Source organism: Plectrocnemia conspersa, unplaced genomic scaffold (assembly GCF_051122295.1).
Source record: "Plectrocnemia conspersa isolate PC_06_02 unplaced genomic scaffold, ASM5112229v1 ptg000005l, whole genome shotgun sequence".
NCBI lineage: Eukaryota > Metazoa > Arthropoda > Insecta > Trichoptera > Polycentropodidae > Plectrocnemia > Plectrocnemia conspersa.
In genome coordinates this window covers 9,070,779-9,084,336 of record NW_028277169.1, presented here as the reverse complement: position 1 = coordinate 9,084,336, position 13,558 = coordinate 9,070,779, and the positions used below count along the sequence as shown (strand labels likewise).

Below are 13,558 nucleotides of genomic sequence, written 5' to 3'. Positions count from 1 at the left end.
ATCAATTATGTTGATATTACGAGTTAATTAAACAAACCAGAAGTTCGATGAAAATTTATACGATTATATCGATTCAACAACATTGCGATTTGGGGTCGAACTTTACAAACCACTTTGAATTCTTCTCCAACTTTTGAAGGAAACGCCACACACACAAATTGCTTATTAAATAAAGTTAATTCTTGATAGATGTATTTTGAAATTAAGCCAAATATGTACATTAAGTCCAGAGTTTTGGGATGAGTTTTGTTTCGTTGAACTGTACAACGAGATTTTGCCACATAAAGAAGGTAACTTGATTTATATTATATGTAAAAGTAAACGTACCGTATTTGAGTTTTCTATTAAACTATAATATTAAATTACCGTATTTGAGTTTTCTATTGAACATAAGGTTTCGTTAGCTTCGTTTTCAATTTTTTCTTTAATAATATAATTGAAACAATTTAATTACACATTTATGATTGAATCTAATTTATTTTTAAGCTAGGATTTTACCTCTACATTACAAATATGATTTTTTTAAATTTTATTATTAGTTAATCACTTCAAAATTGCACAGTTTTTATTCACAAAAAAAATTATAAAGATATTTTTTTAAGGAAAGTATACGCTCATTTTTATTATAGTTGAGCTTATTATTTAATCGACTAATATCATCAATTTGTTAGCAAAAAAATACCACTGCTGAAATATAACTATATTCTTAACAGTTGCGATGCGTAATCATGACGTGCCATGTGAATAGTCAGTCGCCCTGAAGGGTAGTACCGGTATGTGTAAGTACACAGGGAAGTATTGATTTTTTTTTTAAGGAACGAGGTTCTTATTTTATCGCTATTTATTCTATTTTTATGTTGATATATGATTCAATAAATATAATCCCTATGAATATTTTTTTAATTTGATTTAATTCTAATATTTAAACGGTTTTATTTGTTAAAAAAATGTATTCGTTTTAATTATTCCCGTTTTTGAGCTATTTGAGTTTGGCGTTTGTTTGTTTTTATGCACTGATTCTTGAGAAAAATGGATTGAATATGACAATTATAATTCTTAGCGTAAAAATTTTGGTGTAAAATTACTACACTTTCTCCATGTTGAAAATGTATATTTGTTAACAGAAACCCGAGTATAATTACATATGTTGGAACCAACAAATAAACTACATATAGTTTTACTAAAAATAAATTCGCATTGATAAATTATTATATTCACATATTAAAAAATAATTAAATTGTATATAATTAATTATTTACACGTGTTGCGCATTAATATGTCATTATCGTTATTCACACGTGTATCGAATTAAATATTTATTATAAATATGAGTCGCTAGAACTACTATCGTATTATTTCTAGAGCACACGCCTCACTTATTTCTGGCTTCCACAACCATAGCGCCTCCCTGAAGGACAGGCGCTAAAGTGGTGACCCACCGACGTGATCTCACCGTTTCTTGGCTTCTGCTAAAAACAGCGCTCCATATACAAATCAACATTAAAAATCAAATCAGCAGTTAATTACAAGATAATATTATATATACCACAAACTAAAATAATAAAAAGTAATCATAAGTAACAATCTTATCATAATAACAAACTAATCATAATAACAATCTAATCATAATAACAAACACTTGCATTTTTGGTTAATACAAATAAGTATTGTATTTTTCGGGCTGTTTTTTTCGGTGTTAAAAATCTATTTAGATGAGTTTTTAATACAATATAAATTATTTTCTGGTCTAAATGCAAAATTGTTGAAAAATAGCAAAAATTTCCGCTGTTTCTTTTAACTTAAAAATCTATTTAGATGAGTTTTTAATAAAATATACATTATTTTCTGGTTTAAATCTATACATTTTATCAATGTAAAATTGATACGAGTCTCTCGCTCGTAGTTTGGACTTTAGACTTGAACCGAGAAGAAGAAAATGACGTCATCTTGTCGCTGCACATTATAACAAATGTAATCAATAACGGTATATATAGCGGAATCTCAATTATTTAACAAGTATTATCAAATGGTACATTGTACCATACAGTCCGCCAGAACACCGATAATATCTATCTTCATCAGTCAGAGACGCAACTAGCTCATAAAAATAATATTTTTATGCCATTAATATATTTTTTAATATATAGGTATATTTATAAGCTTTGAAAAATCACAGAGAGCTCAATTAAAAGACCTCAAATCCTTCTTCAAACCATCACAATCACAAGATTCATCAAAGATACGCTCAAGTGATTTTGGTAAGCCCAGTATTATTAGGTATAATTAATAGCTATATTGTTATATATTTTTAAACTAAAAGATCTATTTACAAATCCTTCGCTTCTATAAATCAAGTAATAAAAATTATATTATCAAATTCTGAGGGAGCTGTGTATTAATCATGTATTGTGTAAGTAAACATATAATTTAAAGTTTACCTCGCCTCTCAACGATTCGCAGTCTACCAGAAAATGTTACGTGGGCTACTGACAGTCCGCAATCGACGTACCAATATATGTATACTGTCAAATGTATAAGCAAAATCACGTTTTCTCAAACACTCCATAGTCCTGCGGTCGTTCTATTCAAATCGAATTGCGCAAAATCCAAACGCTTACGGTACAGTGACACTAAACCTCTGCACCCCTTTGGCGCTTACACCTAGATCTAATTCACTGTCGGAACACCCGTTAACAAATAATTAATAGCAAATCACACGATGATGTGGATTAGCATCAGAAAGGCTATCCGATATCGCACGTATAAATTCAATAATGGCATAGTCGCTTTGGGTTCCGCTAAGTGGCCTCTTTTATAAAATTCGCACAATTGCTACATAATAAATGTACTTTGGCGCTTCGGGGGAAATTAATGCACCCCCGCGGGCAATTTATGACGACACTAGAAATGAGGGATGGTACTATAGATACTGTCGCAAATAGGGCTTTGTATTTGCCCCAACAAAAGTTGAGTAGCCCTCCCAGCTTTTACAAATCGAAATGTAAAAATAAAAAGGGCAAAAGTTTAAAGTGAATGTAATCGATTTTTATGGATCTGAAAAAAAATATACAATAAAAACAAAAAACTTGTAGTTGAATAAACATTAACAGTGAATTATATGATAGTTCAAAACAACTATATTTTAATGTTATGCGATTTCTGCCGAGAAATGAAAAAAATATGAAAAATCACGCCGGCTGATATTTCAGCGTAAACTTTAAAAAAATATTTAACATGCTCGAAATTTTTGTATTTTTGTATATGCGCGACGTATTAACATAAAAGGAATTTATTTTCTTTATCTCAGGCTAATCTAACGGTACCTAGCAGTTCCCAGTAATGTGACATTGAAATCCGCGCTTTCTTTTTATGATAAGGATGGCTGGCGAAGTAAAAACAAAAGTAGGTATTGCATACACGAAATTCTTTCAACTATTTGTACATTTTTATTTCCATTCAGACATATGTTATGTAACAGAAAAAAATACCATTGCATTATTTTTCAATTAAATTTTTTTTTTTAAAAAAAAACATACATTTTGCGCAATTTTTTCAAATACGTTTTATATTTAAATATAATTATTGAGACTTACTTATTGCTAATATTTAACACCAATATTTAATAAAACATATTCTGTCAAATTAAAATAAGTAATAATTAAAATGTGTTGACGGGTGTTTTTTTTAAATCAAACTTGATTTATATTTTTAAGTTAATAAACATGAAAAATATATTTGTAGATGACATCTACTTGATAATCAATGCCGAGATTTTTCATCACAAATTCCAAAAATTCGTTGCTACGTATCTTGGGATACTAAAACCATACTGGTAATAAATCAAATATTTTTCGATATGGTTTGAAGCATATTTATGAAACTTGCTTCAAAACATACTTATGAAGATCTCAAGTAATTCGGCTTGTGCTGATAAAATCGACACATATTTGTTTCCCTTTTTATGTATGGGAGTTACTTTCGTAATTTTCCATACTATCACGACCAAATAATTGAAAAAATGGTAGCGAACATAAAAAAATATACAGCAAATCAACTTAGTGTTATTAACAAATAACATAAATATAAATATTAATGACATTGGTATTCGGCATGTTCGTAATTTAATGACTAAGCATTATTAAAATGAATCTAACCACTTAATCTCGAATTATACAAAAAATAAATCGTTTAATGTTTCGGACCCAATTATTAAGTTATGTATAGAATTATGCTTCGACTTCATAACTGTATATACAGAACGTTTAATATACAATTATTATCTTCTACATTTACGATATGCGTAGCTATATATAATAATAACCGAATATCGAGTCAAGGATATATTCTTGCGAACCTTTGAGATTCTTGCGGTATAATTGCGAGCAATATCTTGTAAATAACACAAAATCCATAACAAAGGAGTGGATAAAAGCAATTATAGAGTAGTAAAAGGGTGGCTTTTAGATATGGCGGAAATAAGAGACAATTAGGAATAAAAAAAAATCTGTAATAAGTTACCCGATTTATATTTAGTTGATAAACATGTATTTTATTATTAAATTCATAGTATAGAATTTATTAAAAGCTGACACATTAATTTCAGCAAAAATGTGTAATGTATTATGCACTGACTAAATAAATTGATTTTTTGTAATTTATTGACTATGCTTTATTATGAAACCTAAAATATATATTTTATTTCTGTACACTTTGTAATGTAATATTGCAACAACAATATGTTTTTGACATAAATGTTAATCATTAACATTTTTTTAAATTCATTTTCTATATATACTTAAATAATAAAAACCATTTACAAGATGAACTATATTTTTTAGTTAATCTTAAATTATCATTTTTTGCTTATGTAAACAATTTATAAACAAAAACACGATGATAAAAAGCATCACTTACACTTTACTGAAAATAAAACATTTTCTAGTGTGCCTGTACATTTTATTTGTAGTTGAATTTTAAGCGTTTTAATTTTAATGCGTCAAGGGGTGAGGGCTAATTTTATTCTAGTAAAAAATCATCTACCGGATGCTGAGGGTTCTTTGCGATAATAATGCAGCTGCCTCCCGGCGCGTAACAGGGAAATGAAAACGTCTTCTTGAAAATGTCATCACAGTTTCGGATGATAATTAGGGACAACATAATGAGAATTCGCCCCCCAATATGACGCAGGATAAGGAACGCTCGCTACAGAAAGCTTGTAATTTTGGCAAGTCTCCGGAAGATAAATTTGATAATTTATTTTCACATATTGCAACACTGGAATATGCGTTAGCTCTTCGGAGCTACCGTATTACCCGAAGCGTACGGATGTTTGAGTGAATATTAAAATCATTTAATATGAAAATAATAACCAAAATTTGTTTAACTGTCTTATGAAAAGCTCGCGAATGGTACAAACTGGCGATGTGTTTTTTTATAGAATATTTTATTGGACATAGCGCGTCGTCAAGGGTCTGCGCTCCCGGATAATGTTCTCCAGTGTGATGTTTAATTAGTGTGGTTTGATAAGTATATTTTTATAATCATATTGTTTTTAACGATTTGCATTTTTGTATCGTATACAAAACATATATAATACAAATCAGTAAATACAGCTGTTATTTACGAACTATCATTTTTTTATAAATAATACATTCTTGGGGGTTTTAAAAATTATTGACATGGTCTAATCATAATATTGTGACGCCAGACCTTATCAATAGAGACGCTTGGAAGATAAACAAAATTAATATTTATTTTCACAGAGCCATTATGACTGACTAACCCAAAGGATATCCATAGTTGAAAATCAAATAATTTAATATAAATGATATAGGAAAATGAAAAACGTTCACACACGTAAAGTTTTGGCGACAGGGGCGTGATAAAAAATGTGAATTTCTTATTTGCATGAACTTGTAATTAGTCGAAACTACTGAAAATCGAACATATAAAAGGTTTTTCTACTCTACTTCAGACTAGATTTTTTTATTAGCTCGACACATGATACTTTATTTTATTGAATATTACTAACCGCACTACTTATTGCATAATAAAAATATTTATGACAATTAAAATCATTGTTATATATTGTATTTAAATATAGTTAGCTAAGTTTTCTTGAAAAAATATTATTCTTCAATATTGTTATATAACAATAATAAAATTATTAATAGAAATACTTAAACTTATTTATCCTACAAAAAACGTATTATAAACAAATAAACTATTTAACTCGTCTATATTATAAAATATTGAAAAATGATTTAACGTATAGCAAAGCAGAAGTTTTGAAAAATGATTTTCACAAAAATTAAAACGATGATATATAAACATAAGATTCTATTGAATATTATTATTGTGGCAAACGTATTGTTTTTATTATATATAAAAAAATTACAACTAAACCCAATAAACAATAGTATAATAAATTAGTTTAATAATTATTATCCCAGCTTAAATATCAGTAAATTTAAAAAGACTCAAGATTAAATTTCATACAATTATAAAATAGTCATATTCTTGATTACATTTATGAAAAGACTATAGTAGTAGACCTTGTATTTGTTCTACGCATTTTTAAAATATTGAAATCTATATACCCAATTAGATTACTATATATATAGCAATACAGCACTTTTTAAAAGTCAAATAGAAAATAATTCACATATCTATTGTTCAATGTATAGTTTTGATATTTTATTTATAAACATAATACTTCACTTGCAATAATCAACTATGATTCTTTACTATTTAAAACTTAATTTATATAAAGTAGATTTAAATTTCAATCGATATTGTTTTAAAATAATGGATAACATCGGTATCGAACGGTATGGTTAATATAAAATTACCCACTAGACACTCGCGTCAAAAAATATTTTAAATTGATAATAATAATTTCAATTACCATGTAGATCCATATTCCCGAGATTACATCGGTTGGTAATCATACGTTCAATTATTCGCAGCTATAAGATAAAAAAAGAATTAATTTTTAATAAAAATAATTGACATTATTGAAGTGCATTATTAACTATAATTAAAATATCTTATCTTTGTAGCAAAAATATCGTTGTACACTGTAATTGTTATTATTAATTAATATAACAAAAAATAGTGTTACATAATATGAAATAAGATTTATTATAGACATGCGACGAACGTCTGTTTTGACAAGTGTCAAATCGCTATTTTTAACCTACAAAATTTATTTTAATAACGTGCCTATAACACCGTGAAATTCGGCCATACATTTTTTTAAATTAATTTATTCACTAATAATACAGCTATGTATGTAATACGTCACACTTATACAACATACTATAATTTAATTCCGATAGTATTTTCTATTTAGTTATAGCGAGAGCGATTCTCTGCCCGAGGCGCGAAACAATTTCGCGAATTGCTCACCTGTGTGTTTTTTGTTGCAAGACCAACAGGAAATTCTCACAGTTGTCTTACTTTATCGCTAAAATATGTGAACTTTGAGCATTATTTTACAATATGAATAATCGAAAACGCATCACAAGGGCAACTTTAATCATCCGGAGATAATCGTAAGAGATTATCTACATATGTATGTGTACGATAATATTTAAAAAATAAAGTCCGATTCTTACAAGAATCATATAGTATGTAAAAACAATATTGAATCCTTACCTTTTGCAATAATCAAACACCGGTCACTATGCTTTATTTGTTATAAAAACAATGCATTCATTCATTATGCATATATTTAAAAAAAAGTTCACTGACGCACATACGCGATGATAGTCACAACACAACGGTATTAATTTAATATGTTAAATAGAAAGTACAACTATTGTTTTGATATATAACGATAAAAAGTTTCCGGAAACTATCGAAAGAGATAGCGACGAGAACGCACACACCACACGAGCGCCGCTGAGCGACTGACTGACTGGCTTGGCGCTAATTTTTTGTCGTGCGCGCATGCTAGCAACACTGAAACGTTGTTTGCTATCAATCGCAAAGGAAATGTTGCTACAACTGAATAAAAAAATATTCCACATTTTTTAAGTGTACAATAGTACATATTAAATAATTATTTTAATATGATACACCTATTAATGAGTAATGAAAAATGCTGCTGATATTAGTTTAGTTTTATGGCAACTGTCTGTAATGCCAAACTGCTTCTCATAAAATCAAAAACAAGATAAATAACAGCTTCTCAGCAAATGCCTACTACATGTTACTTGCCGATGAGTCAAATAAATGTGAAAAACTTATAAGAAATACTTTCCCACCATCAGAGGCTATCTAGTCGTTGCTCAAAAGTATTTTTTGGCCCTCGTTAAATCAAGGACGGAATAGCGTAATCCGTAACGTCTCAGAATAGTAGCTCAGAGGTCGTGAGTTCGAGCCCCGACAGTGACACTCAAGTTTTTATTTACAAAAAAATGTGCTATAATTAAAAAAACGACTCTAGCTGCAGTCACATCTATTAGTAATAGATTATATTACATGTAATAATTAATAATTATTAATATAGATGTTACCGATTCCCAGACTTTCAGTCTGGTGGTTAATGCTTGCTTGTTCATTGCATCTGATTGACTTACCCAGTTGGTACAGATTTATCCTGTTGTAATACATTTGGCTTACGCCTGTCAGGTTACAATGAAAGATTTAATAAATAAATAAAATAATATGACGAATCTGGAAATGTTTAAAATAACAGTTTTAACTAGATACAATATAAATTTTAACCTTTGGACTTCACAGTTTCTATCCAATGTCCCAAGCAAAATTTTGAAAGTAGTTTTAAAAGTAAAACACATCCACACCTACATAATAACAAGTATCGGAATTAATCGGGAGCAAACGTAAGGTACTTTTGCGCCCTAAGGCGACTTTAAAGTATAATAGGTTAATTAAAGGCAAATATTAAAATGATTTGACTTATAGTATTCATTATGTGTAGCATTTTTATTACGGCCAAAACTGAAAATTTTCCGAATATGTTTCAAATACAAAATAAACTTTAAAAATATTGTGGCTTATAATTAAAATAGCGGCATTTCTGTTTAATAAAATATATTTTTACGTCTTCGTGAAATGCTGCGAACGTTGAGAAGAAAATGGACCATATCTGCCTGAATTTTAAACCTTAGTATGAAAGGTTGCTTTCACGTGAAAAATACAAACAAAGCGGTTGGAATTTCTGACCCTTATTTATCGCTTATTTAATAAAATATTTGCAAAATGTATGTGTTTAGTTTTTATGAAGTTGTAAAGACGTTCTATAATTTTATATTTATTAATTAGCGTTCCGGTATGAAACAAAATGAGAGACACTCAATTAATATATAGTATACTTGTATATAAACGTTTTTCGGAATGCACTTTATCTTTTAGAAAATTCTCTTAAATATTCAATGTAATTTCTCACATTCTTATTATTCCACTAATACATATTATTACGTATAATGAAAATAATTTAATAAGCTTGCCATCTATTAGTTTTATATGATAATAATATTATAATATTTAAGACTCAAACCATTTTTATTAGTGTAAATTGTGGCTATTATTAATAATTATATATCTGTTCTAATTAACTTAATTGATATTTTAAGTAAACTTTTTTTGTAGTATAATATATTAATAAAATGGTTCGGGGATTATTGTGCAAACAAAAATTGCTATGCTCATAATTTTCACTTGCGTAATAATCCAACCACCTATTTAAACTACACGATACCTTTTCTACCTAAATATACCAAAACACTTGATCAATTTAATAATTTATTTATAAAAAAGTACAAATATAAGCAGTGTATAAAAAATATACATCAAATATACATAATATGGAATATGAACACACTTTTTGTGATTATATCATAATATTTAACACATTATTATTAAATATTGTTAAGATGTTATTGCTGTATTGATTGTGTCCAAGTGATCTAAGTATTACAGTATTACAAGCTCATACTCCTTGTATCAAAAATATCGAATATGTTTAATTTCTAAATAATATTATTTAGATTCAATCTTTGGTTTTAGTAAATAAATTTAAATAATGACAAACAGACTAAGGCCATTTTTATCATACGTTAGTTACATAAGATCATTTACTAATTTAATTTTGCTATGCAAATTGTATGGTGGAACCGTAAACAATCAAGCTTTTAACTTTATTTGTTTTATCCACAATATCTTAAATAATTAAAATTGACTATTTTAAAAACTCAACGTCATAAGATTAAATATTAAATTTTAAAGTTTTCTTAAATGGAGATGATAAAAATGATTTTTTATCAAAATAACAACAATAACACAAACGTTTTTTTTATATACATATTATATAATAAATACATTCTATTATATATGAAATTCAATAGGATGTCTTATTTCTTCCGTATTCTGTTCTGTCCAATAAATTGTTAATTGGAAAATGATGTATAAATAAAATTTGATTTACATTATAAATATAATATGAAATAAATATGGTAACTGATTAATTTATATATGTCTTAAAGACTCTTTATAATAAAAATATATTTTAAATATTTGTATAATAATAACTAGACAATACACTTTTTGACTAAAGGCACATTAATTACAGTTTTATGTTATGTGGTCAAATTACTATTATTATTAATTTGGCTAATTTTTACACTAAACAAATTTTAATTAAACATTCATATAATACATAATATAAAAATAAAAAATGAATATAGTCTTAATATTATAATTTATTTCTTAATTCATAAAGGTGTATTTTATTCTATTTAGGAAACCCGCTACTTTTATTTTTGTGGATTGTCCTGGGAATATTATTATTCAAATTTACACCTCCGTACATATTTACCCTGTTCGTACTCATTTTCTTATACCTAACTATCCTTAAATTGTCTCTATTTCTAATATCTTTATTTATGTGTATCTTTATTTCTTATTAAATACTTATTAAAATACTCTGCTAACATATATGATTTTCCAACTTATATATAAATACTAAAACATTTACCTTCAATATTTCTTGAACATTTATTGCACTACAGAGAAGGCCAACGCCCTCGGGCCCAATAGTGGGACTTTGTTCAGTACCTAAAATTTCGATTCACTAATGTTTTTTAGAATGTAATATATGCTTAATAAAAAAGTATTTGATGTATTACATATATTCGAAAGTAAGTACAGATTTACAAATTCTGCGAGCGCATCACCAAAATTTGATAATTATTTTCATACCTATATTCGCGAGCATCATATGGAATATACAAGGTTCCATGTGAAGGATGTACCTAAAAAATAATATTGTTATTAATATATTATTTAAAATACATTTAATTTATAATGAGATGTATAATCATACCTTTCCAACTGTAAGCGTATTGTTGTGAGTTACACGACCAGCGTATAATAATTCTTCATCGTGCGTTCTACCAACAATTACTGCATTTTCAGGTACTTCTCCTAGTGCACTATCGATCCAATCTATATCATCTTCAGGCAAACAACATACCTGAAATATTAAAAAAAACTTCTGAATAAATTACAAAATGAAATTAAAACCACATTAGAAAATAATTCTTCATTAATTAAAAAAATCATTTAAACCCTATCGCGAAATCTTTTTATATATATTCTAAGGAGAAGATTTAAGCTTTTGTTAAGGTTTTCATTTCGTCAGATAACTAAGTCAATTTGTGAAATATATAAAAAGAATTAAAACACTCAAAGTAAAATTTTGTCTTAAAGGTAAATTTAATATTAAAAATAAATTACCAGTTCTTAATTTTACAATAATACCTGAAATTTAATATGGTGCCTCGGTTTAGAGATATATAATTAACATTTGTTAGTTACAAATAAAACTCACATAATATTTCACTAATAATCGTATCAAATGCTCCATGGTTTGTCAGAATTTCAATTTTACACCAAGATTTTAAAATATATACTTTTTTTCTATTAGATAAAATAAAACAAAAAATATACCTGAAAGTCTCCTTCTATTTCAAATTCTAGTCCACCCCATGATACATAGACTTTCTTTTTATATGTATTTATTTTACAGGGTAAATAATCCCCATTAAACATGACTCGTCCTAAACTTAGTCTATTTCCATCAAATTCATAGCCGACAATCAAGTGATCATTTTCATAAGTATAATTACTGGTAGATGTATTTCTCCAGTATTTATCTGGAAAAAAATGTAAGTATCAATTTTGTAACTTTTTATAATAAAACGAAGTATTATAATAAAAATCTTACTACGTAAATAATTTTTACTATTAAATTCGTCTAATGATGACTTTCTTTTTTTTTTAAACATTTCCCAAGATTTGTTCCAAATAAATGGAATAATTACTGTCATTCCCGTGTGTAATAAAAAAGAAGTAAAATCTTGGCACGAAGACAGCAAATATCTTGTAAATTCTTTCCATACCGTGTCCTTGACAATTAATTTCAACTCGCCAGATAAATTTTTCAAACTATCTAAATAATTTTCATCCATAATTGACGTAGATACTATAATAACTCTGAAAAATAAATGTGAAAATTAGCACGGATAGTGTCAGAAGAAGTCGTTTTTTTAATAATTCGATTTCATTAAGATTCATAATATTTCATTAAATGACACATTTTTGTAGCCAAATTAAAGGGGGAGGAGGGGGGGGGCAAATGCCCCTACTTTGTTTAGAATTCACGTCAAAAGCTATAAAATCGTGCAGTCGCAGTGGAAATGCTCGGTTATGTAGTGTTATATGAGGACTTTTTATAAAAATATTACAACCTACAATACGTGAGAATCGAATGTTGGAAGCATATTTAAACCAAATTTTGATCAATAGGAGAGCGCAAAAAAATCCCTTCTCAGAAGTCAAAAATTCATGGCAAAAGCAATAAAATCGTGCCGTCGCCGTCACGATTTCATTGCTTTTGGTAAGGATTGCTATCATATTTTTAAAACATAATGTACTATATAAGTGCAGACAAACTACGGAACAATATGGGAGATACAATGTCTGTCTGTACTTCTTTTTTCTGCTAATTTATCCATGAAAGATAATTTGGCTTAGTTCGTATTTCGGACTTGATCTTATTAAAGTTCTTAAGCTATAATTGTTTTAGAACCTTCATTAGGATATGTTTATATTAGGACAGAAAATAGACGTTTCGCAACTGTCAAATTGAGTTTTATAAACATTTTAGAGCGGCATATAATTTCACTAGCGCCTATCAGTTAAATTACATTTTTGCAAAAAATTTAAAAACTATAATTAGGTTTAGAACTTTCATTAGGTTACGTTTGGGTTTGAATAGCAAATGGACGTTTCACTACTGTTACAGTGAAGGTCACTTTTTCACACGTATCATGCTAGTCAAATGATAGTTTAGAGCAACATATAATTAAAAAACCAACCATTTATTGCATGGAGTCGTTTTGACAGTTCCCGATGTTGCCACACCGCTGCTCAACATAAGAAGCTGGTGTTTTTAAGAACTGATAGCACTCAGTTTCTCTCTCTCTCTCTCTCTTAAGCCTTAGTTGAGTGCATAAAGCTATTCAAGGAC

At 27.9% G+C, this 13,558-nt stretch overlaps 2 protein-coding genes across 4 annotated transcripts in view; both read right to left on the bottom strand.

Annotated features, from left to right (window-relative positions):
- LOC148234810 (angiotensin-converting enzyme-like) overlaps positions 1-7,915 on the bottom strand; it is a 179,109-nt gene extending 171,194 nt beyond the window's left edge. For both annotated transcript variants that reach the window (XM_088185990.1, XM_088185989.1), the window contains exon 1: positions 7,660-7,915. The gene's annotated coding sequence lies outside the window, so the exon portion shown is untranslated. The remainder of the gene's footprint in view (positions 1-7,659) is intronic.
- Positions 7,916-10,738: 2,823 nt separating this feature from the next.
- On the bottom strand, positions 10,739-13,486 carry LOC148234809 (pfs47 receptor-like). 2 transcript variants are annotated; one of them, XM_088185768.1, is made up of 5 exons: positions 13,407-13,486; positions 12,254-12,522; positions 11,977-12,182; positions 11,351-11,500; positions 10,739-11,279 (listed from the first exon to the last, which is right to left on the bottom strand). In XM_088185768.1, the coding sequence occupies exons 2-5, from the start codon at positions 12,495-12,497 to the stop codon at positions 11,178-11,180; spliced, it is 702 nt and encodes a 233-aa protein (XP_088041894.1). In that variant the 5' UTR covers positions 12,498-12,522; positions 13,407-13,486; the 3' UTR covers positions 10,739-11,177. The 2 variants fall into 2 exon arrangements, with proteins under 2 accessions (XP_088041894.1, XP_088041895.1); XM_088185769.1 differs by lacking the exon at positions 13,407-13,486 and adding an exon at positions 13,291-13,403 and having other exon boundaries at positions 11,034-11,279.
- Between the last annotated feature and the right edge of the window lie 72 nt (positions 13,487-13,558).

Bases quoted from the DNA above. Each gene is read 5' to 3' on its own strand.
- LOC148234809 (XM_088185768.1), bottom strand. From the start codon at position 12,497: ATGGATGAAAATTATTTAGATAGTTTGAAAAATTTATCTGGCGAGTTG. The intron at 12,183-12,253 runs GTAAGATTTTTA...ATTTTTTTCCAG, and splicing joins TAGTAAAAATTATTTACGTA to ATAAATACTGGAGAAATACA. The intron at 11,501-11,976 runs GTATATTTTTTG...TTAATATTTCAG, and splicing joins AAATAGAAGGAGACTTTCAG to GTATGTTGTTTGCCTGAAGA.